This window comes from Gigantopelta aegis, chromosome 10, assembly GCF_016097555.1.
Source record: "Gigantopelta aegis isolate Gae_Host chromosome 10, Gae_host_genome, whole genome shotgun sequence".
NCBI classification, from domain to species: Eukaryota; Metazoa; Mollusca; class Gastropoda; order Neomphalida; family Peltospiridae; genus Gigantopelta; species Gigantopelta aegis.
In genome coordinates, this window is record NC_054708.1 from 87204840 (window position 1) to 87231171 (window position 26332).

A 26332-nucleotide genomic window follows, 5' to 3' on the forward strand; every position below is an offset into this window, starting at 1 on the left:
AAACTCGTGTGTGTTCGCTATGAACGGAGATCGTCAAACGTATACGCTCGATTCGTCGCCTGTGCCACCATTGCTCGGCAAAGCACAAACGACAGCCTGTTGTCAGTTTCAGTTAACACGTGCGTTTGCCGATTTCAAATTGCAGGGTTCGTCTCAAAAAATGAAATGAGAAATCTTGCGCTGTACGAAGAACGTTCGGTTCAGGATACGGTACTAGTGTCTTTCGTTAAAACCGGTTTGATCTTGACAATGTATTATCAACAATCGCACCTTCCTATTTCAGAATTAATATTTAAAGTGTTAGAAGTTTTAAAGTTAATTTGTATACTAGTAACACATTGGTCATGTATATATTTTTAAAATAAAATATACTAAAGTAGACAATGAACGTTTTCACTTCATAATTTTACGTGTGTTAAAATCGACAAATTCAAATAAATATTCTTTCGTTTGGAAAGGGTAAAGTTAGGTGGGTTTTAAAGTTGTTGTTTTTTTGTTGTTGTTTATTTTAGCAAGAGATCGTTTATATGTACCATCCCACAGACAGGATATCACATACCATGGCCTTTTATATACCCGCCGATGGGGATCGATCCTAGACTGACCGCGCATTTCCAAAAAATACCTTTTTACGTCTAAGTAATGAATAAAAATAACATAGTCTTGAAAAATATTACGTAAATCGAACACAACATCCTCTTCCTCTACCCCTAGAGCGTTACGTAATTATTAACACCCCCTTACATGTAACGCGTATGCTAACCGCTGGCCAATGTCAAAATTTCAAGGCAAATCCCCCACCGACCCCTGGATATAAATATGTTTTGGAGCTATGAGACGACCCCTCGATCAAGACAGTTAAATTTGTTAAAAGTCACGTGACAAGCTCAGCGCCTGCGCAAGTCGCTTAAAGTCCCAGTTCTACTGGCGTCATGATAAAGCGGCCCTCACATATCAGCCGGCGTCCGCGCGATTTTTCTAATCGCCGGGGGATTTTGAGCCCGTGGATGAATCGGGCGAATTTCATGTCTGCGACGTATACCCTCACATATTAGTCGGGGCCCGGGCGGTGCCCTTTGAACATTGTATCGCAGTGGAGACAGTGCGGCCGTCATGGCGTCGGCCGGACGCCGCTAGATAACTGGCGGGCGCCGGCTGATCAAAGAATAGATCGGTAGGCGTCCTGGCGCCTGGCAATTGATGTCGGGCTTTCACCCGGCGTCCGCGCCTCGAGTATATATAGATGCGTTGTATAAAGTTGTACATTATCTTGGGGTGGCAGTTGGGGTCCTGCGTGGGGGCCGTTTAGAAGCCGCCGGGGGGGGGGGGGGGGGGGGCGGTCGGGACCAGCGGGGCGCCCAGGCGATGTCGTACAATCGCCCGGGATCCGTCAGGGGCCCTGTGAAAATCCCACGGCGCCCGGCGGATTTGTTTCCAATAATTTTTGTCAAAAACGTCAGGCGGCCGCCAGATCACCGATCGGTTTCCGGCAGGCCGCCGGGCGGGGCCCTAGCGACGTGTCTATGGGATTGTCACGACCTAAAATCGCGACCGACATGTGAGGGCCGCTTAAATGAAGAAAAACAAAGCTGGCCATTGCGTTTGTAGTTGACCTAGATAATGTAGATAAGCGAGCATTGCGAAACTATAGGGATGTGGTGGACCTTTTATGTACCAAACAGGACTGAATCATTTATTCTAAATGCTTAAATAATAAAAATATTCCAGGGACTGCAGCTTTAAACCAGTCGTGAGAGAGACAGAGAGATGAAACCTGAATCCGTATAAACTAAGCACAACATAAAGAAGTCAACTTCTGTACAAGTGTAAATTTATTTATTGGTTTTGCCCTGAGAGGCAAATCGTTTAAATGGAAACACAAAAGCTTCACAACTCTAGTACTATTACTCCCATTAATTAGACGAGATCCAAACTATACACGACGAACAAGCAGGAGGGGTGGGAGCAGTTGAAAAGTGAATATATAGCTGCTACCACAACCCCTGCTGAAGTTGTGTTTGGTTTTTTTGTTGATATTCCATGTAAAATTGTAATTATTTACTTATTCTCGGGTTTTGTGTATGATTCTGCCTTAAATAAATTTGTCTTTCCTGTTAGTAACTGCGACATACTGGCTTCTTATATCCGAAGTCTTTCTATAATGGTTACTATTTTTAAAGAAGAAGTTCCATCTTCCAGGTACTAATTGTGTGATTATAACTTTAGGGACACTTCATATTAATTCAATCAAAACCTGGTGAAATTTGCATGCCCACCTTCAATTTTCAAGGTTTGAACCCACTTTGATCCAATACTTAAGGTCGGATTGAGTTTAAAAAAAATACAAAAAATACACAGTAACCATTTAATGTAAACTGATACACACCAAGATTCATCAAAATTGAAAGGGGTCATAAACAATTTTGACCAATGTCAAATGGAATGCCTCTTTTTTTCGATACTAGAGTATGAGCTATGTTCTGTGAATCCAGACGTTGATCCTAATTTGAAACAAAAGAAACGAATATTTGTACAACGACAATTGTGTAGTTTAAACGACGTCTATCTGGTGTCTAACAAATGGTTAGTTCGACACTCGGTCGACAGAACAAGGAAACCAGCAGTCGTCACACAGGCTAGTTCTTGGAAACAGCAACACGAGATTCTCTATACGTATTTACCACAGACAGTAAAGTACCAGTAGCGGGGAACTGGTTGGAACTTAGAGACACCCCCGTCTCGCCCCATGTTCGACTGACCCTTTAATCCGTCACGGTCTATCACTGATCTACACCCACCCCTTCATTATGAAAGAAAAGTATGGTTAAAATATAATACGCAGACTAAATTAGTTTCATAATGCACAGTGCGAACTTAAATAAGCCATGGATGACAACTGCATTCGTTGCTGTTCTCAGCACAACAAACAAACTTATTTCAAATTGAATGCAAAGGCATGGTTCAAAATATAGAAATGAATCCCTAAATATTGCACATAATTAGTGTGAAATGTCACTCATCTGCCTTATAAGAATCATACACTGGTGTAACACTCTTGCCGTAAGTACTGTGTTCGGCCTGTTTCATGTTGATACCATATTACCAATGTACCAATAAACATAAAACATCTGCGTCAAAAATAAGCACAAACACAAATTGCGACATAAATATGATACTCCTGATATTTGTAATAAACACATTGACATACGACAGATAGTTTTATGAAAATCATGACACGAATAATTAATTTTATGCAAATGACACCGACAGTTTTAAACAATACCCACAAAATCTTAAAGGTCTATGGTCGATATGTAAAAGTTAAATGTGAATCTACCTAAAAACAACTGTTTAAATATACACCTCCCAGTTCTGCTGTGTATAGCCAGTTAGTGAACGTAGTCACCAACCGGCTTTACCTCTTCTACTTCTTCACCATCTTGTCGAGTATTGGCCATACTAGAAAAGTACTGGCCGTGATAGGAAAGTATTGGCCGTAATAGGGAAAGTATTGGCCGTAATAGGGAAATTATTGGCCGTAACAGGGAAAGTACTGGCCGTAATAGGGAAAGTATTGGCCGTAACAGGGAAAGTATTGGCCGTAATAGGGAAAGTATTGGCGGTAATAGGAAAGTATTCTGTTGTGGATGCTAATATTAATAAGTTACGATGTTCTTTCAAATTAATCAATATTTATGAACCCGACTTAGGCCACAATACAAATAAACATAATATTTGTTAGAAAGTTATTCCATAACAAAAACGTATGACAACACAGTTACATCAATTCATAAATAAAAGTCAAACCGGACTAAAGAATTACAACAATTAAATAATGCCTTAAAATGCAGACTGTAGTCTTTGTGGCGTCTCACTTGGAAAGTACCAACATGCATGCCCTATAACCAGACATCTGCTGCTACATCTGAGGTAACTTGTGTTTCTTTTTGTCTATCGTGTAGCCCAGAGTCTGTTTTTGTGATGTGTATGAAAAGTCTCAGTCGGAAGATTGCGATTCCAAACATGCACGTGTAAACAGGTACCCGTACACGAATTGCAGTTAACTTGGATCCAATGTAAGTGAAAACGCGTGCTACTGAGAGCTAGCCCTTCCATCTTCCTTTTATTATCTCTCATGTCCTTTCCAAAGCCTTCTTGTCCTATCACCTTTCTGTGTGTGATTAGTCTTAACGTACCGGTACTATATTCCACGTGTTGTTAAGATGATTTCTTGCCAAGTTCGCACACACCACTTTAACAGAATATTTTAACACTTCAGCGCACTATACAAATTTCATATATACTTACCATGTAGATATCAATTAAGTACACGTTTATGAACAATATTCTACACGAATAGAACGTGCAACGTTTAAATAGACCGCACGAAGTTGTGACGTAAAGCGCATTTCAGGTTTCGACACGTACACGTTCCCATAATGTTTTTGAATCGCAACCTCCGCTGAACTATCTTCAACAACATCGTGCTGCTACATCTGCGGCAGGTCTCGCTTGTGCTGCCGCTCGTGCTCCCAGCGCCTGTTCTTGGAGGTGAACTCCTCGCCGCAGTACCTGCACGTGATGGTGCCCGTGTGCAGCTGCATGTGGATCGACAGCTCGTACTTGTCGGAGAAGTGGCGCGGACACAGGCTGCAGTGGAAGAACTCGCCCGTGTGCACGCGCATGTGGCGCTTCAGGTTGCCCTGGTACTCGGTCCGGAAGTCGCAGTGCTGACACTTGTGCATTTTCACGTCGCGGAACTGAGAGTTCATGAAAGACTGGTAGCTCAGGTGTGAGATCGAGGAAGGACCCAGTGACTGGAAGTCCATTTCTAACTGCAAGTCCTCGCTCTTGGTTTCGGCTGCGGATCCCTTTTCGTCGAGGATGCCGTCTGGGTTCTCGTTACCCGACACCAGGTCAGAAGCGCCGGACTGTTTTGGACTTTCTGATGGGTTCTGAAATAGATGTGAACAACTATTTATATAATAGTAAACACAGGCAAACAACATTCAAATATTCAGCCATGTATCCAAAGGGTTCTATAGCCCAGAGACATGTACTTGTGACACAGGACTAGAGCACACTGTGCTTTGAAAACTATCACTTTCCAAAGATCAAATAGTCGCCAAGTAAACGCACACATTCGTGACTTGTACAAATGCAAAAAACCACCAAAACAACCCACAGTTTCGTATTCAAAACCAGCTGTCTATGCCACGTGGATATGGATGTTGATTTTCTGTTTGTAGCCTTAGTGAACTCGGGAAAGGACCAAACTAAAGGCCCTATCCCCAGTTGTGAACAGAAAATAAACATGTCTGTCTAAAACATTTCAAAGGTTTAAGAGATAGTAACTGAATAAAAATATTACCAAGTTCCATAATTATACAGTGGTTTAAACTTCACTGAAGTCTTTACATTAAACGTTTTATGGGCTCCAGTCACCAATATGCATCCACATACTTATATCTCTTTGCGACTAGATGTCTTAGATTTGTTTGTGGATCTGATATCTGCTCTTGCTGCCCGGTTCCATCTTTATTATATGATTTATGAAAACCTTTGCACAAGCCTGATAAAACGATTTCTCCAGAATTCATCAATGTATCACAAACGGTATCCCAATCAACTCCTTTAGGAACTTGCCTCGCATTCTGTTCACTGTCTGTGTTACCGCTGACGTGCATCAACTCTGATTGACGCTAGTGTCCAGCACGTCGAGACACTGTTTAATGTCATGCACAAATCTTTCTCGTTCCCTCTGTCTCTTCCGCTCGCGGTATTTCCTCATTCTCAGTTTAGTCTTCTCGTTGTAGGCCAGCCTCTGTTCGATGGTCATATTCGACGACCAGCCGTCGTGTCCGAGTCCGCGCCTGTCTGTGCCCATTAAGTGATGGGGGTGCATGTCTGTCTGGCCAGCACAGGACATCTGGGACCTTCGACATCCGGAATTCTTCATCTGTAAAGACAGAAGCAGGCAGACAAGTAGTAAGTTGGCGAGACAGTTTCAAATTCGTTAAGACGAACACACATTCTCCTTTTAAAGAATTCTTCCACTAATGAATCTTCGTGATTTCTTCAAAACTCAAAAGATGTACTGTCGACTTCGCCGTGGTTTCACTCGTAGATGTTCGGTCCGGTTCAAATCGTTGGCAGAGGTGTTGTTATTGGTCGAGTCAAGGGGTATACTGTTGCTTTTCTCAATCTATTAACATACAGCGCACGTAAAATAATTTTGTATACTGATTTACCTTATGCAGCCGATAGAAAGATACGTTTAATACCAGAATTTTTTTTTTACGAGAACGGTAGCTTCCATGCAAGATTTTAATATATGACTGGTACTTATCTTTGCAATACAAATCTGAAAACACAGGTTTAATAGAAATCTTCGAAGACAAACCAATCCGATCAAAACGTCTTTGCCTATTTTATAAATTATTAATTAGAAACAGTCCACTTTTGTAAGGTAACAGATCACAACGTCTGATAAGGATAACTCATTTATACTGTTCATATAGTTATGACAAAAAGAGAAAAGGGATTGAATTAAATAGCGGCTTCTGTAGCCTACACAAATAAACTTGTTACGGAAATCAGCGAAGTTGGCAAAATTGTCTCGATTAGTTCATAACTGTTAGCCTACAAAGCCTACGCAAGGTCACAAAAACGGCAATCGTGTAATTTTATACTTTCTTTAAAAAAAAAAAAAAAATTTAAACGAAATAATAAAAAGAAGGAAAAGAAATGATAATAGGTATGTAGGAATAAGCATAGGTATTTTTTACGTCTATTATTTTTCTTTTTTATCCTTAAAAAAAAATCAAATAAAACTTCATTTAAATATTTGTATTTCAGCCAGGTTAATGAATGTGCATATATATATATATATATATATATATATGTACATATACATATGTACATGTACACACTATAGTAACAGTAATCAATGATCATTGCCGACTATTTAATTTTTGTTTCGTTTGTCAGAAAGTCACATACCATGTGACTGGGAACATGATTGGATGCGCAGTAGTATGTGGCATATTGACCAATCAGAGCTATCGGGGTCAGATTATTTTTACTGTTGGAATTCTGCACGCACACGCTGGTCTACTTAACAACTTATTACGCATTGATGATGATGTCTAAAATTATGGGGGGTTTTATTATCTTTATTATGGCATCCCACGTTTGGAATAAAATCCTTTGTAATGACAGATTTTGTCAGAGTTTGTATATTTTTTATCAACAACATTGGGGCCGTTCTAGATCAATGTCGTAACTCTGTCAGAACCGTTCGTAACTTGTAGCGGTAGGTCAAATGGCGTGTTACAAAATGTTGAGGGAGGGAGACTGGTTGCGTGATTGTTGAATTAAAAATGCCACGTAAATGTCAATGTCCCAACCAACACTTATCAATTGAACTAATTGTAGGCCTACGCTTCTCGTTAATTAAAAAAAAAAAATGTTTTAATAATATGAGTCGGCACTGCACACCTGAGATCCTTGGGTCGTAGTTCACGAACCATCTCCTCGGAACCTAGTGTTTTTTCCCCATCCCAACTATCTTAATCATATTTATTGCACATAATAATGAAATTCAAGACAAGTTGATTCCTGTGTATGTTTAGCTCCACGTTCATCAAACCATCTAACACTGAAAAGGTATATATATAATGTGTGCATCAAATTATCTGAATAGTACATATTGTAATTAAAAAATCAAATTGTCTGCATCAATATATACATGTCATAATTATATTTCTATAGTACTACTCCTGAAACCTTTTAATAAATTATAAATCCATTCCTGAAAGGGAAAAGAAGTCAGACCACTAATAAACCAAACATAAAATTAGAAGAAAACATTATTGGTTTATTGGTTCATTTTTACAACATAAGTCTCTGCATTTACATGTACCAATTACTTCATCAATTAATAATGCTTGGTTTTCACTCGCCTTAGCATTTTGAGGAGTGCGATTTTTCACTCGCCTAAGTGTTTTGAGGTGTGCGATTTGTCACTCGGCTTTGTTTTTCAAAAGCCAAGGACTGTTTTCGTAGCTCGCATAAAAGCCAATATATTTTAGATCATCAAAGCGTAAACAGTTTTCTGAAGACTCGGTGGGTTTCGGAGATTAAAAGGTCCTAATTTAAAAATCTAGACCCCTCCGGGACTCCTAGATCCGCCCTTATAAACGACAAAAAATATCACATGAATCAGGTTGCATGACGTATTTATCTTAAAAGAGTACAAGATAGTATTTTATATCAGGCACTGTAGAGTAATTTTGATGTATTTGATCAAAAGGTAGGGTCATTGACTCACTGTGCACCCGATACTCTGTATAAAGAACATTAAACACTTCACGCCATCACCATTCACACACACAGCTACACAGATACACACACACACATCCGCCCATGGTGTTTGTGACGAAAGCCAAACTTAATTCCTAAAGAAATACCTTAAACTGCGAGTCCATGTTAGCTTCGCCGGCTGAGGTAATACTGGAACTTGAAGCCCCGTGCATGGCATGAGGGGAGATATGAAAATTATTCATCGACTGTTGTTGACCTTCATCAATCGCGTTGTTCGTCGACTGCATCGCATTGCTGTCGTCTGCTGAGGTTTGTAAGAAAGTGTCTGTTTCGTCTTTGATTATGACGGTGTTGGACAGCGGTAACGACACGGTGTCAGCCAGGTCGGGGACAACGTGGTGAGTCGGGGGCGACTCCGTCATCACATTCACCACACAGGTGCTGGGGTCGACTTTTTCTGAAGGAACACGCATAACAACATGTGAAATCGCAAGTACTGGCACGTGATGACCTTTACATTTACAAAGCCAAAATCACTAATACATGTATATCAAAGTTGAATAAACGTCATTTTTCAGCATTTCAGATTAAAGTTAGTTTCCTATTTCTCAACGCTGGTTTGACAATGAATGCCATTTGTGAAGCTAGATTCATTTGACTAGCCCAGTCTTGCTTCTGTTCAAACCTAATCCTCATGTTTCAGTGAAGTCAGTGTGGTTTTAACACAGTTCATAGTAAATTTTGGTGCACGTCGTTCAACGTTTTTTAGTATAAAATGCGTCGACCTAATAATAATAATAATAAAAATTCAGTTTCGCATGAGGTCGGCAACTCAAAGTATGAATTGACCATGACATTTCCGACCTAAAAATAACACGTTCAGCTCGGTTGCTAGCATCCGGATAAAGCATATGCCTGTGTAGACAGTAGAAGCAGTATTAGTAGGTCCGAATTTAGTAGACAATATGGAAAGTAACTAATCTAATATTGGTAAATTTTACAGATCAAATATATTTTTAATATAAAAGGTTCATAAGTATATACTAGCATACGGTCTTGGAAAGTAACATTGAACAATAATACATAAAACTTGTCTATTTGAACATCTTCAATGATTACCTTTTTTGTTACTCGGTGAATCAGACAATGTGTCAAGGGTATTTCGTTTTGACCCCCGAGAAACGCTTCCAGTCTGCGTGGTCCATTTCGATAATAATGGTTGCTGACTTTGATCACGTGATGCTTCCACTTCTGACAGTTCTTCTAGTGATGATGACGTGATGGTGTGCGTTCTGCCGTGCAGTAGTGATGATGATGATGACGACGGTGTCGATGACTTTCGATATCGGTTCGGCGTGACGTCACCAATCTGCCCGTGCCTCTGTCCCCATCTTGAATGATTGGACTGTCTTGTTGGCACGACGTTCTCCGCGTCCGTGTTTCGTTCTGGGAGTTTCTTGACGGTCTTGAAGGCCTTCGTGCAGTAGCTCTCGCTGATCACCTGGCCCGTGCTCTGCACGAACTCGCTAAGCACATAGCGCTCCTTCTTGATGTTGTCGATCTCCAGGGCCAGGTAGCCGCTCAGCTCCACGCCCTGCTCGAAGTGCAGATAGTCCCGACACAGCTTCTGCATGGCGTCTATGAACGAGACGAAGAACTCGACCGAATACTGCTTGTCCATGGCAACGCGATCGTCAGCATAAATCTGCAAACAGAGCAGAAGGAATAATACAGACACTGACCTAATTATTAGGCAGTGTAAAAAGGGTTCCAGTTAGTACAGCTTTTTTTTTACCGTTAATTGAACTTAATTATCAATACCTGTACTTAAAACTGCTTGTTTAAATTGTTAGGTGTGACCCACGCCAATCCAACCTGGTGTTTGCTATAGCTGCAATAATCTAATTAAAATTAGCTCCACTATTACATGTGGATCTAACAGCAGCCCGTTGGAGCTTATGTCCAGCTGACCTTTCATTCGACCAATCAAAACCTTACTTGCAAAATCATGCCAGTGATTTGAAAAGAATTTGAAAACATTCGGGATTATGCCGAGGGTATAACGAAATGATTCGGGTGAATTACGACGTATGCCAGAACCTAATTTCAATATAAAATTTTATATAAAATTCGTTTCAAGACGAAAAAACAAACCCGTGATGGTATAGCCATAAAATCTGTTTATACTAGTATACAATCCAGAGTTTATACTGCACATTTCCCCGTGTTTTCAATGTTGAAATAGACCAACAAGTTCGCCTATTGCATAAATAGTCTCGACAGATATTTTTTTAAATTTGTATGCTCCCGAATAACGTTATAAAAGGCGAAGTGTAATTGGTCGATATTTAAATTGTTATTTATAGATTAAATGTCACCTGGACATGGGGAGTCCACGCAATGCTGTTAGATCTACTGGTGAGACCAGTAGAGCTAATTTTAATCAGATTATAGCTGTAAATACATTTTATTTAAAACAGAAAAGTAAGTACTTTGAAAAATAGGGTAAATGGCTCAAGAGGGCTATGATTAAATGGTTTTATTTAGGGTCTTCAAGTAAATGTGACTCACTGAACTCTGTATAATACGAAGATGCGACTTTGGTAATACATATATATTTTAACACTATCTGATGTTCCTTCTTTCTGCATGGACGTTATGATAAGCTTCCCGCTCAGATAAAGAGCCCGCTTTTGGCCGATATTATCTTTCAGGGCTGAAGATCCAAATGGATCAGTGCGGGGATGACATGTCCTAGTAGTGTCCTATAGTGTAGAGAGGCATTTATATAGGCTTACTGCCTGTTTGCCGATACACTTCATTTATACAGGCTTACTGCCTGTTTGCCGATACACTTCATTTATACAGGCTTACTGCCTGTTTGCCGATACACTTCATTTATATAGGCTTACTGCCTGTTTGCCGATACACTTCATTTATATAGGCTTACCGCCTGTTTGCCGATACACTTCATTTATATAGGCTTATTGCCTGTTTGTCGATACACTTCATTTATATAGGCTTACCGCCTGTTTGCCGATACACTTCATTCATTTGAATAAATATTGTTTAAAAACAAACATGTTCTAGTGTTGTGAGAGTTTAAAGACGTCTTGTTATGTAACATCTGCTGAATGCGCCACTAACCTATCAGGACAGAGGGTGTGTCGGGCCACCGCCGCCATATATACTACTCAAAAGAATTTAAGGGTCAAAAATTTATAACCAAATAAGTTTCAGAGTGTATTACATTGATGATGTAAACTACACCAAAAATTTAATTTATTGTTCCATATTTACAAAAAACCACAAATAAACGTCACTGTATACACGGTTGTCACATGACATGCTGTCAAAGTTGAAGGTTTTTTACACATTAGAACATTCGTTTAATAGTATGTGAATCCACCCCTGGCGCGAATACACTCGACACATCGTTGCCTCATACTGTTGATCAGACGTCTGAAGAACTCTTGGGGAATGGCCTGCCACTCTGCCATAAGAAGTTGACCCAGATCATGAAGGTTGACCGGAGGGGCATGGTTATCCCGAACTCTCCTGCCTAATTCGTCCCAGGCGACTCTATTGGGGCCAAGTCAGGCGAATATGCTGGCCAATCCATCCTGGCGATACCTTGTCTGAGAAAGTCCGTTACCACCCTGGCGCGGTGGGGTCTGGCATTGTCATCCTGCAGAACTGCCCCGCCGCCAATCTGCTGAAGGCCTGGGAGAACCAACGGCCGGATACTCTCATTCAGATAGCGGATTCCATTCAGATTGCCATCCACCACATAGAGGGGGGTCCTGTGATGGATAGAGATGCCGCCCCACACCATGACGCTGCCACCATCGAAACGGTGACGTTGTCTAACGTTAACGTCAGCGAAGCGCTCCCCAGGACGTCTGTAGACACGAACCCGACCGTCGTTGAACTGGAAACTAAACCTGGACTCATCAGTGAACATCACTCGACCCCAATGAACACGTTGCCACCGCAGATGAAGTGTGCACCAGTGACGTCTGGCCGTTCTGTGACGTGGTAGGAGTGGTAGGAGTGGTAGTCGAACAGCCTGGCGACGGCAGCGTAGATTATTGGCTCTCAGACGATTGCGTATGGTTTGATCAGACACTCGAGTTCCAGTCGGCAGTCCGCAGATTGTCACGTAATCGGCGTGCAGTGGTTGTGCGTTGACGTAGAGCCATATTGGTGATGTAGCGGTCCTCTCTATTTGTAGTGCTTCGGGGTCTTCCCGAACGTGGACGATTTCGAACAGAATTCGTTGCTTGGTACCGTTGCCACAGTCGGCCAACGACACACTGACTGACACCAAGTCTCAAAGCAACATTTCCTTGCGTATTGCCATCCTGAAGCCAAGCAATAGCCCTTCCTCGATCTTCGATAGTCAGTTGACGTCGTACCATTGTCGAATTTGGAGTGTGCACGAACGCAAGCTCCAATTATACGGAAATTCAGCATTTCGAACATGGAATACACATGCAAAGCGTGCAAATGAAGCGCTTTGTGAAAAAGCAAGTTATGGGCACTTAGCAGACCTTTCGCTTTCGCCCTAATTTACGTGCAAATGTAAGCATTTTTTCGCCATTAGAACTAGTCGACAGTGTCAATGACAGTGGATTTTAATTCATTTATGGGTTGCTTAGACCCACTTTCGTCAAAATGGAACAATACCATGCGTGACATTATGGTCTAGCTAATATAATTGACATTCAGAAAATAATGTCGAAAATATCGTCTGACCCTTAAATTCTTTTGAGTAGTATATATCTGGGTGTACAGGGCCCACACAAGGAGGATATAGTTTAAAGACGTCTTGTTATGTAACATCTGTTGAATGCGCCACTAACCTATCAGGACAGAGGGTGTGTCGGGCCACCGCCTCCATATATCTGGGTGTACAGGGCCCACACAAGGAGGATATAGTTTTAAGACAATTTGTTTTATATGTAGTGTATTTCCATGAACATGTTAAAAGTGACTAATCTAAGTATACAATTGTTTTAACCAAATATTAAATATTTTAGCCATTTTGATTATAAATTAGTGGCTAACTAGTTATGTCAGCCCTGAAATAAGCTACCAACCTATCTCCCCCCCCCCCCCCCTCTCTCTCTCTCTCTCTCTCTCTGAATAGACAGGAGTTGCTAACCCATACACGGGGAATCAATTTGGTGTCACACACTATGGCAGTTGGGCGAATAGGGCGTAATATGTGTCAAATAGGGCCAAATGCCACTGTTACTACCTTTGTCAGGCTTTGACACCAAATAGTAGAAGTCATTTACAAAACTAGATTTTGATATATACCGAATATGCATGGCGTGTCATTAGAGCGGGTTCGGTAATCAAAAGAACATTACATCCTTCTTTCAGCGGTTTATCAATATTCTTATTTTTTCGGGGGGGGGGGGGGGGGGGGGGGGGGAGGAGGGTCTTTTTTTTTCTTTTTTTTGGGGGGGGGGGGGGGGGGTTAGGGGTTGGTTCTGATGATATGTTAGCCATAGAACTTATTAGGTTGTTACGTAAATCGAACCCCTTTCACAAAATGTTTATTGTTCAATTCCACCAACAAATCGTAACGGGAGTCGGAGGGAGAGGTGAGTCGCAAACTTTACTCCAATTCAACCATTCAGTGTGGGGTTTTGTTTTGCTGAATTTCTTATTTGATGGGTGGGGCCCTAGAGGTTTGTGAAGTGCACATATCGTCTCTCGGTCCAGGTGCTTAAACGTGGTTGTTGTTTGGGCGTGTGTGTGTGTTTGGTTTTGGGGTGGGTTTTTTTTTTGGCAGGTAGTGGATTCTTTTAAAAACCGAATCAAGCGAATCAGTCTAATAGGATATATTATTTTAAGACGTGTATACGACATTGAACAATGTTTTTCTCTCTAGTACCGATTTCGAGCAATGCGTTTTGCTCTTCCCAACACTTGTGAAGACCATTCTTTTTTTAGTAATGTGTGTTTTTTTTTCTTAAAGCAAGTTTGGTTATATATTACTATGATTATAAGTGTTCGCCAAGTTTATCCATATGAATTATAATATTTATACACTAGGTCTTGGGACAACAAAATGTTCCTCACGTGGTGAGTACTGTGTTCCTAGCCCATCCCCTACGTTTAGAACATTATGTGTGAACCCTGTTACAATTTACATCGTCTTCATATTAGGATTTGAACCAATTTTTGTTATACAAGATCTGTAGAGAAATCGATCCCCGTTTCTATACGAGTACGTGTTAGTTATTAGGCCTACATGGGAACGAAAGATAGGCCTACGTCAGTGTTTTTGTTTTCATTCTGTTTGTATTTTTTGTGTTTTTTGTTTTGTTTTGTGTAGTTGTCGGGATTTTGGGGGTGGGTGTGGGGGGTCCACCACTCTCAATCTTAAGTAGTTAACAATTATAATTACAAATGTAGTACAGTACATAGTTGATACAAATTTAGGTAATGGTGGTAGTTTTGTTCAAGAAATTGTATGGAGAACGAAGTACTTATCGTTATCAACTTTCTTGATATATTGTAACTTGAACGACCGTTCTCGACTTATTGTGATGCAAGTAATTTTATATATCAATCTCATTTTTAACTGAGGGCCAGAGTTGGAGGGTAGTTCCCCCACCCCACCTTTCCAGATGTCTTTGTTAGGGTCGACACCTATTTTAACCATTTATAATGAAGTAATTAATTTTGTAATAAATTATGTAAGTCATCAATTATCTGTATAATAATAATCATGTCAATTAATGTGATACAAACAGTTACGGCTGATTAGGTTTCAGAATATGAAACATTTAAAATTTAAAATTAAATCAAACATTCATGACATGTTTTTATTATATTTAAAAATAAATGTCTGGGGGGGGGGGGGGGGAGGATTAAAACATTCGAATAATTAACAATTTCCTGAGGTTATTTTAATTTTGCGAATATGGTTTAAAATATGGAATAATAAACATTGTATAATTTTATGAAATAAATAAAAATAGACATTGTAATTAAAAATGGCTGCTGAAAATTCCATGATACATCCATTTTACAACACACTCGTTATATGCACCCCCACATCCAATTTTCAGGCATTGTAAAAACTAAATTATGCTTTGGTATAAACGTTAATTTTGTGTGCAAGTAAAAACTAAAAATAGACATCCCTAATCGGAGTATTTCCGTACATAACAGTTTATCCCTTTGTTTCATTTCGCGTGGAATGCAATTACAAACAGCAGTACACATTAAGCGCTGTTGAATAGCTAGTGTATTCCACCAGTCAACCCCTATTATATTAGCTCTTTGCATAAATTATATACATATACTTTATGCAAAATACTTTTACTATAACTATTACATTGTTATTGTACAATGTTATACAAAATAATACATGTCATGAACGGAAATAACCGATTTCAGCCGAGTGTTTGTACGTAAATCAAACCCATCTTCTAGCCAGTTTTCTCATTAAATCTGTACTATTAAACAAAAAAAGTGCACTAGTAGTTTCAAGAAACTATCAATCAACTTATAATTCTGTTTTTAGTCCCTACCTTTATCGAAATAACAAATCAAATAACAAAAATATGAAATCGCAGGCGGTGGATGAATTAGACTGGTTTCCTACTCGTTAAAGCGCTCACGAACACTTAACCTTGATTATCAACAATGTGCTGGTCTCGATTACAGCGGTTTGTTGTATTCTGTGTTGGGGCAGCAGGTTCTAATAGACCAAATCAATTCCTATGGCCGATAATGTTAACGTTTACTAATAAAACTGATATAAGCAGCGTATCAACACACCCAGGAAGTACAGAAATAAAAAGTGTGGCACCTCACATCTAATCTACCTGCAAGAAAATGGTGGTGGTGGTGGTGGTGTGTGGGGGGGGGGGGGGGTCACATTCCATTTAAGAGATTTAATTAATGTTTTTAATAGCAACCGTCATTTTTGCTGAGAAGTGCAGTTCCATTTTGGGGGGTACCTCGCATTAGTTTCAACCTCTGGTATATACTGCATAACAACTGTATAAGAAATAAAAGTGTATTTATTTATTGTCAGTGGATAATAGTATTTGCAGAAATAATCAACGTCACATATATTACTACCAATCACACCCACAGCTGCTTTTACTCCGTAAATATTTGACTGTGCACCGTGAACTTTGACACGGAACTCTCTTCTTTGGTACTATGCAACCAGCAAACAACGATAATAACATTACAAGTACACAAACATTTACATACAGAAGGGTTAATAATAATTTTGTATGAACTGTTTTAAATGGACATACTTCTCAACGAGTCCTTTCCTGCAACTACTAATGCCACACTAGTCATTAATAATAATTTCCTTTTAGTGTCCTCTAGCCCTGACAGGTGTAGCCTATAAACAAGGCAGGGCTAGAGAACACCGAACTATGTAATCGTTCTAACTCTGGGTGGGTTTTTTGTTTATACCTTTCGAATGGCATATCCACGCTATCTCGAGGTCAGCACGCGAACATGTCTGAACACGTTTATAGAACTGGCTGAAACCAATTTATTTTTATCCACACTCACCCCCAATAGCTGCAAAGTCCATTATTTCACACTGACGCCACGCTTAGGTCAGGTTCTCACGCTCACCCCACAGCTACAAAATCTAATTCCCACACTTAAAGGTCAGCATCCCGATGCCAGTAGGTCTGTGTATTCACGGACATCGGCCAACATCTGTTTTTGTGCCATAAAAGCAGTAACCCAATATCCCCTCTACGAGTCACTAACGACTTCCGTTCCTTTTCATGTACATTAAAGGACCCCCTCCCCCCAACAGCTGCATAATCACCCACACGTAAGCCAGGGACATTAACGGCTTCCATTTCCTGATCCCCTACAACTGCCAAACCCAGGTCACCGAGATCAGCTGACAGTTGTCAAAGTCATTAACCTCCGTTAAAATAGCGTCCCCACGCTTAAAGGTCACCCAGCTGCTATGGCCATTAACGCAGGACATCGAGGTCAGCTGCCAGCTGCCAAAGCACTTAGTTCACTTCGAGGTCAGCCACACCGTGACGTCATTAGGTCACGCCCCAGTCAACCAATCAGAGCGCAGGACCGGTCACGTAACCTACCTCATTAGCATATCTTGACTCTCAACAGACGCACCTACTACTCAAAGGTATTAATATTAAATCAATTCTATATTAAAATTATAAATCTGTAAATTAATTCTGTACATTCTGCAATATAAACTACAGAGAAAACATTCTGAAATATAAATACACATTGTACTCTATACAACTAGTTTTGTCCAACAATTCACTTTTCTTCAAATTTAGTTGTTCTGTTGTTTATTGTGGAAATATAGTTGTCTATATGATAATACATGTTAAGACTACTTGTATTTTGGAATTAACACTATTAAATTATTGTTGTAGAACAGAGTTACTTAAAATAGTTGTTTGAGCATTTACTTGGAGTATGATTTTGATTTTTAAGAATATCCAGTTTATAACAGTATCCCAGAATGTCTGAACATTCTTAATTAACGAAAACGGTGCATTAAATCTTCACTAAACATATGACAAAATGCACATTTATCTGAATATTTTATACTTTATATTACTTAGTGTTTATTGTAAAAATAAGTAAAACAATTTTGTACTGAAAGTAACGAAGCTCTCTGTCCGTAGTTAGGTTATAAGAGAGAATATACATTTTTCCACCATTTGTCACAGAACTCTATTCCAAATATATGATGTCATTTTACTTGCTCATTTATTTTATATTTAGATGTATATTCGTTTACACAATCATAGTAAAATTTTTAAAATCATTTGTTTTAAGAAGTTCTTTTAGAGTAGTAGGTATTATTGGTGTTTGTAGCGTTATTAATTCTGTATATAATTGTACATTCAATTTATAATGTTTATTAATTTCTAAAATCAACCCAGTATAAGCTGTAAATGGTGGTCTTAAACTGTTTTTATTTCATACACAATTCATCACATGTAAGCCAACTTCTAGTATTAAATATATATTTTAAGAACATAAAATTTCCTTTATTGGCCCATGTCTTGTAATAAACTTGCTTATTATTGATTTTAATATAAGAGTTATACCTAATTGATAGATTAAGTACTTTTTCTTGTCAAAAGTTTGACCATATATTTAGCACACGTTTCCAAGAGGGATTTGTGAATATCCATGATTTTAATTTATTTTGCTGTAAGTAATAATATATACTAACGAAGCTTTAGCCTGTAATTACTCAATAAACAGGAAATGTCTGGATTTAAATACACACTTTTCATCCACGATATTGTTTGTGCATTAACATTTTAAATCACCATTTTGATAATCTCTAATTAATGTTTTTCTAGCTATTTTACCGTGTTTTTTATTCTTAATAAACTGAAAGAAATAATGTTTGTAATTTTTAAAAGAAAGTATTTGTTGGGTTTGGAAGTGAAGAAAAAGGTAAACAAATTTTGATAAAGCCAGACTTTTAATTATTGTTCCTACTGTCGATAAAGCCACTTTTTAACTTCTTTTAACTTAGCATTATAGTTTATTTCTTGTATTTAATATAGATTATTAGTGAATCGTAAACCAAGGACTGTAAATTCAGTCGTCTATTTTAATTTACGTTTTGTACACATTTTAATGATCATTTCTATCCTTGCCTATATTTATTTCATCTACATTAACTTTTAGACGAGTTATTTGTCAAATATTGTCACGTTTCCATAGAACCTGCAAGATATTTTTCAAACAATCTAGTAGTAATGTGTCATGGACAAATTGCAACATTTTAAATTCATTAGTTTTACCGAGTTTATCTCAATCCCTTTTATGTCTTTGTTATTCTATGATGCCAAGAATTTCAACACACGAACTAAAAATATACAGTGATAAGATGGAGAATTATGAGCTACATTTTTGTGAAATGTCGAAGTACAAAAGAACAGAATATTAATTGAAAGTCATATTTAGATCGCCTTCCAACAGTGGGGAGTGGGAAACGCAAACCTGGCCCTCTAGCTTCAGAGTTGGGTCAGTGCCTCCTGCCACACCCCTCGCTTACGACGTCTATGGTGATGATGAGGTTCAATATTAATAAAATTGAAAAGATAAATGCGATGCTTGTAGTGACTTGATGAAGTACTCAGTAGTAGTAATGGCTATGGCTGCGATTGTGGAAATATCGCTGTACACAACGCCTTCAGCCACTCTCTACAGAATAGCGGCAAAGAACCAGTCATATTATACTCTTTACCATAACGGGCGGGGTTTTCGCTCAGCCAGTTGAGCGCTCGCCTAAGGTGCGTCGCAAGATCGAACCACCTCGTGGAATCCATTCAACTGATTTATTTTTTCGTTCCAACCAGTGCACCACAACTGGTCAAAGACCGTGGATTGCGATTTCCTGTCTGTGGAAAAGTGCATATAAAAGATCCCTTGCTGCTAAAATATAATTCTGATAACTACGGGTGAAAATTACCAAATGTTTGATAACCAATAGCCGATGTTAATTACTAGTAATCAATGTACTACAGAGGCGTCGTCAAAGAAAACAAACTAAAACTTTACCACAAAGATGATATAAGATACCACGGCTTTTAATACACCAACTATGGCTTACTGCACTATACAGGTCGTTTATTGCTTTAAGCTACAAGCTTATCAGCACAACATATTTACACAGTATATTTAAACACACAGGAGAATTCAATTATTATATACAATGAATCACATGCTTTTGATCTAACATATTAAGTGACAATATATGAACATATATACACCAAAATATATTAAATACGTACATGCATGGAAGTAATAAATTCACAGTTATAACATATGCGTCTGACAAGTAACAACTTTTATAATATTAGACAACAGATGAGTGCCGTAACTTGTATGCCAAACAGATATATTTACCAATATTAATTAAATCTTTAGTGTGTTGGGTTTGCATCAGCTGTATACTAATATATTTAAAAACAGAAGGATTTCGTCTGTAGTATAACTTGATATATTGTTCTCTTAAGTTTTGGAATAATGGGCAAACTAGCATGAAGTGGTATTCATCTTCAACATCGTTATTACGATGGTGACATTTTCTATTATTGCGTTCAATATTATGATATCTTCCTCTTTCAATTTCCAAGTCACTAGCTGAGACATGTAATCATAGGGCACTTTTTTAAAAAGGATTTAAAACCCGACGGATCTATTGAGGGCGAGCGATCCTGCAACCCTTCACACCCCAGGCACGCGCTTCACGGCCGAGTTACATCCCACCCTATAGTGGAATGACGATGGTCTCGAAAGGAGGACTTCTCTTAAAGAGTTCAGGACTGGAATGTAGCTTAGCAACAGGGCGATCGCGCTCCATGGACTTTCCCCCGCCCTACCCGGGTGTGCCACATTAAAAGTCGTGTTATGTACTGTCCTGTTTATACAAAAAGTGCATATAAAACACGTGTCGGCAAACACACACACACACACACACACACACACACACACACACACACACACACACACACACTCACTCACTCACTCACTCACTCACTCACTCACTCACTCACTCACTCACTCACTCACTCACTCTCTCTCTCTCTCTCTCTCTCTCTCTCTCTCTCTCTCTCTCTCTCTCTCTCTCTCTCTCTCTCTCTCTCTCTCCCTCCCTATATGCTGCTAGACACCAAATCGTCGTAGTTTAGATGAGTTGAAGTGTTGTAACCAAACACTGCTTTCCTTTTCTTTCGTATAGTTCACCAAGATAACTACTAGTATTTCTGTATCAGCGACTGTCCTGATGACGTATGGAAGGTGCTACTCTTTTTTTTTTACACGGTTCTGGACAAGTCTCCTGTTCACGTTTTATACCAATAATACAGTCTTCCCATCCACCCGTAGCCGCAGTTTCCCCATCAGTTCCTAGCCCCAGTCTCCCCATCCACCCCTAGCCGCAATCTTCCCCATCCCTAGTCTCCACATCAGCTCCTAGCCCCAGTCTCCCCACCCACCCCTAGTCGCAATCTTCCCCATCCCTAGTCTCCACATCAGCTCCTAGCCCCAGTCTCCCCATCCACCCCTAGTCGCAATCTTCCCCATCCTTAGTCTCCACATTAGCTCTTAGCCCCAGTCTCCCCATCCACCCCTAGCCGCAATCTTCCCCATCCCTAGTCTCCACATCAGCTCCTAGCCCCAGTCTCCCCATCCACCCCTAGCCGCAATCTTCCCCATCCCTAGTGTCCACATCAGCTTCTAGCCCCAGTCTCCCCATCCACCCCTAGCTGCAATCTTCCCCATCCCTAGTCTCCACATCAGCTCCTAGCCCCAGTCTCCCCATCTACCCCTAGCCGCAATCTTCCCCATCCCTAGTCTCCACATCAGCTCCTAGCCCCAGTCTCCCCATCTACCCCTAGCCGCAATCTTCCCCATCCCTAGTCTCCACATCAGCTCCTAGCCCCAGTCTCCCCATCCACCCCTAGCTGCAATCTTCCCCATCCCTAGTTTCCACATCAGCTCCTAGCCCCAGTCTCCCCATTCACACCTAGCCGCAATCTTCCCCATCCCTAGTCTCCACATCAGCTTCTAGCCCCAGTCTCCCCATCCACCCCTAGCTGCAATCTTCCCCATCCCTAGTCTCCACATCAGCTCCTAGCCCCAGTCTCCCCATCCACCCCTAGCCGCAATCTTCCCCATCCCTAGTCTCCACATCAGCTCCCAGCCCCAGTCTCCCCATCCACCCCTAGCCGCAATCTTCCCCATCCCTAGTCTCCACATCAGCTCCAAACCCCAGTCTCCCCATCCACCCCTAGCCGCAATCTTCCCCATCCCTAGTCTCCACATCAGCTCCTAGCCCCAGTCTCCCCATCCACCCCTAGCTGCAATCTTCCCCATCCCTAGTCTCCACATCAGCTTCCAGCCCGTCTCCCCATCCACCCCTAGTCGCAATCTTCCCTATTCCTAGTCTCCACATCCGCTCCTAGCCCCAGTCTCCCCATCCACCCCTAGCTGTAATCTTCCCGATCCCTAGTCTCCACATCAGCTCCTAGCCCCAGTCTCCCCATCCACCCCTAGCTGTAATCTTCTCCATCCCTAGTCTCCACGTCAGCTCCTAGCCCCAGTCTCCCCATCCACCCCTAGCCGCAATCTTCCACATCCCTAGTCTCCACATCAGCTCCTAGTCCCAGTCTCCCCATCCACTCTTAGCTGTAATCTTCCCCATCCCTAGTCTCCACATCAGCTCCTAGCCCCAGTCTCCCCATCTACCCCTAGCCGCAATCTTCCCCATCCCTAGTCTCCACATCAGCTCCTAGCCCCAGTCTCCCCATCCACCCCTAGCTGCAATCTTCCCCATCCCTAGTTTCCACATCAGCTTCTAGCCCCAGTCTGCCCATCCACCCCTAGCTGCAATCTTCCCCATCCCTAGTCTCCACATCAGCTCCTAGCCCCAGTCTCCCCATCCACCCCTAGCCGCAATCTTCCACATCCCTAGTCTCCACATCAGCTCCCAGCCCCAGTCTCCCCATCCACCCCTAGCCGCAATCTTCCCCATCCCTAGTCTCCACATCAGCTCCCAACCCCAGTCTCCCCATCCACCCCTAGCCGCAATCTTCCCGATCCCTAGTCTCCACATCAGCTCCTAGCCCCAGTCTCCTCATCCACCTCTAGCTGTAATCTTCTCCATCCCTAGTCTCCACGTCAGCTCCTAGCCCCAGTCTCCCCATCCACCCCTAGCCGCAATCTTCCACATCCCTAGTCTCCACATCAGCTCCTAGTCCCAGTCTCCCCATCCACTCCTAGCTGTAATTTTCCCCATCCCTAGTCTCCACATCAGCTCCTAGCCCCAGTCTCCCCATCCACCCTAGCTGTAATCTTCTCCATCCCTAGTCTCCACATCAGCTCCTAGCCCCAGTCTCCCCATCCACCTCTAGCTGTAATCTTCTCCATCCCTAGTCTCCACGTCAGCTCCTAGCCCCAGTCTCCCCATCCACCCCTAGCCGCAATCTTCCACATCCCTAGTCTCCACATCAGCTCCTAGTCCCAGTCTCCCCATCCACTCCTAGCTGTAATCTTCCCCATCCCTAGTCTCCACATCAGCTCCTAGCCCCAGTCTCCCCATCCACCCTAGCTGTAATCTTCTCCATCCCTAGTCTCCACATCAGCTCCTAGCCCCAGTCTCCCCATCCACCCCTAGCCGCAATCTTCCCCATCCCTAGTCTCCACATCAGCTCCCAGCCCGTCTCCCCATCCACCCCTAGCCGCAATCTTCCACATCCATAGTCTCCACATCAGCTCCCAGCCCCAGTCTCCCCATCCACCCCTAGCCGCAATCTTCCACATCCATAGTCTCCACATCAGCTCCCAGCCCCAGTCTCCCCATCCACCCCTAGCCGCAAAATTAGTTGTAAACCATGTAAAAATGCATAGTTTTTCTTCTGCAGCCCTATATAGCTGTTTCGTAGTAATGTTAATATGAATAAATGTTGTTATTCAGATTTGGGCATTTTCGTTTAATTTGGTCAAAAGCCAGCGCCCACCCCCCCCCCCCCCCCCCCCCCCCCCCCCCCCCTTACACAAATGAGAGCCCGTACGCCTATGATGATATGTGAACCCAGTACCTATTACCAGATTCATGTCCGATATCGTAATCACACACCACCACCGATACGGGTCCCCAATTACTCGTGTCTCTTCTCGAGTAGTCCTCTTTGGTATAGTCAGCTTACACGTTAGGTCATGGGCGCCATTTACCTTTCGACTGACTGTTCAAAATTGCGCCAAACTTCCTCAATCAAAATTGCGCACCACTTTCTCTTTGGCATTAACGGCTCCATTCAAAATTCCATAGCACCACCACCACCCCCACCCTCCTCTCCCCTCCCCCAACCTTTCCTGTCATGGACGGAGGAGCCGGCCAAGGCCGGCTCTTGTGCCCACGACAGGCGTGCGCTACAACAGCTTGTTCTGAATGTGCACGTAAAACCCTATGACATGACATGACATGACAGGTCATGGGCGCAGGTGTGGACTTTCGCTGGCTTCTCCGTCCAGGACAGATCTTACACGTTGGAAATGGACCCATTAAATTCACTCCTGGTGTGAGCCGGTACTAGGATGCGAACCTAGTACCTAGCAGCTTAATTGAAGCCTGTGCCTGATCACCTGTGGCTCTTCTCGTGCAGCATGAGTCCTTTCTTGGAGGTGAATGATTTGTCACACACTCGACACCGGAGTCCGCCGGCGTGGCCCTTCAGATGCACGAACAACTGGTAGCGGTCGTAGAAGTAGCTGGTGCACAAGTGACACCGGTAGAAGTCGCCGCTGTGCCGTCGCTGGTGCCGCTTCAGATTACCAGGCTGGTTCGTCTGGTAGCTACACAGAGTGCACTGGTGCATCCTGACGCCAGCCGTGGAGCCTGTGGTCGTGGATCTTGTGGCTCTGTTAGTCAGAGGAAGTTCTGAACCAGTCAACGTCATGTAAGGCTGCCCGTCGTTGTCCAGGTTAAAATCAGCCACGGTTTCGTTGATCTGAAAAACATAATCAGTGTGAACATTTTAACACAAACAGGATTTTTTGTTTGTTTGTTGTTTTCTTGTTGTTGTCTTGCTTTGTTTTATTTTGTTTCTTATGTTTTGTATTTATATCTAATCGAGCGAACATACCGTAAATCATTGTCTGCTATTTTGTTTCTTATGTTTTGTATTTATATCTAATCGAGCGAACATACCGTAAATCATTGTCTGCTATTTTGTTCGAGACCTGGCCTCTAATCAAGGTAGGCTTCTATTTTTGTTCAAGCCAAAGTTTCTAATATACTAGTATTTTATTTAAAGAATAATAAAGTTAATCGCCTACCTCTCTCTATCGTTCTCTGTCTCCGTCTCTTTCTCGCACGCACGCAAACACACACACACACACACACACACACACACACACACACACACACACACACACACACACACACATATATTTTATAATTTTTATACAATTTATTTATTTATAGATTGTGTGGTATTGAATAATAAGATTATTATATAAACGGACTTTCATTAACAAAAAAACAAAAATAAGCTTTTGACGATGTGCAGCGGAACTAACATGTATAAACCGTCATTAACAGAACAAATCAACGCTAGTAGAAATCCTCTATGTAAGACAGACGCTCTGATACCCGGCCTCTGTTCCATTTTTTTTAGTTTGAAATATATAAATACAATGACATTTTCTATTAATATTATTTAACTCGTCATTTTATTTTCGGCACACGTACTACAAGTCCAGTGAACCGAGTATAGTGTAACCGACCAATTATTTTATTTTGGTCAGTGGCGTTACTAATGGGAATAAACCTACATTTTTGTATTAGTAGCAACGGATCTTTTATATTCCAGACAGGGTAGCACATACCACGGCCTTCGATATACCAGTTATGGTGCACTGGTTGGAACAAGAAATAGCTCAAATGAGCCCATCGACAGGGATCGATCCCAGACAGACCGCGCATCTAGCGAGCGCTTTACCACGGAGCTACGTCCCGCCACCATTTGATGAGATTCCTAATACTAACTGAGATTATCGTGTAGAGTCGCAGGTTGACTTGGATCACATTCCTAATACTAACTGAGATTATCGTGTAGAGTCGCAGGTTGACTTGGATCACATTCCTAATACTAACTGAGATTATCGTGTAGAGTCGCAGGTTGACTTGAATCACATTCCTAATACTAACTGAGATTATCGTGTAGAGTGGCAGGTTGACTTGGGTCACATTCCTAATACTAACTGAGATTATCGTGTAGAGTGGCAGGTTGACTTGGATCACATTCCTAATACTAACTGAGATTATCGTGAAGAGTGAAAGGTTGACTTGGATCACATTCCTAATACTAACTAAGATTATCGTGTAGAGTGGCAGCTTGACTGACTTGGATCACATTCCTAATACTAACTGAGATTATCGTGTAGAGTGGCAGCTTGACTGACTTGGATCACATTCCTAATA

General features: G+C 41.4%; 2 protein-coding genes across 3 annotated transcripts in view; both read right to left on the reverse strand.

The window, feature by feature from the left end:
- Positions 1-1821: 1821 nt before the first annotated feature.
- On the reverse strand, positions 1822-15969 carry LOC121384214 (zinc finger protein 236-like). 2 transcript variants are annotated; one of them, XM_041514499.1, is made up of 5 exons: positions 15882-15969; positions 9445-10030; positions 8472-8782; positions 5647-5959; positions 4823-4955 (listed from the first exon to the last, which is right to left on the reverse strand). In XM_041514499.1, exons 2-4 carry the CDS (start codon positions 10004-10006, stop codon positions 5687-5689), a joined length of 1146 nt encoding a protein of 381 aa, XP_041370433.1. In that variant the 5' UTR covers positions 10007-10030; positions 15882-15969; the 3' UTR covers positions 4823-4955; positions 5647-5686. The 2 variants fall into 2 exon arrangements, with proteins under 2 accessions (XP_041370432.1, XP_041370433.1); XM_041514498.1 differs by lacking the exon at positions 5647-5959 and having other exon boundaries at positions 1822-4955.
- An 8353-nt stretch (positions 15970-24322) lies between these two features.
- The window catches only part of LOC121382774 (zinc finger and BTB domain-containing protein 18-like), a 62975-nt gene continuing 60965 nt past the window's right edge, over positions 24323-26332 (reverse strand). Inside the window, exon 4 of the mRNA XM_041512364.1 lies at positions 24323-24857. Within this exon, the coding sequence (XP_041368298.1) occupies positions 24489-24857 (369 nt within the window). The 3' untranslated portion in view covers positions 24323-24488. The remainder of the gene's footprint in view (positions 24858-26332) is intronic.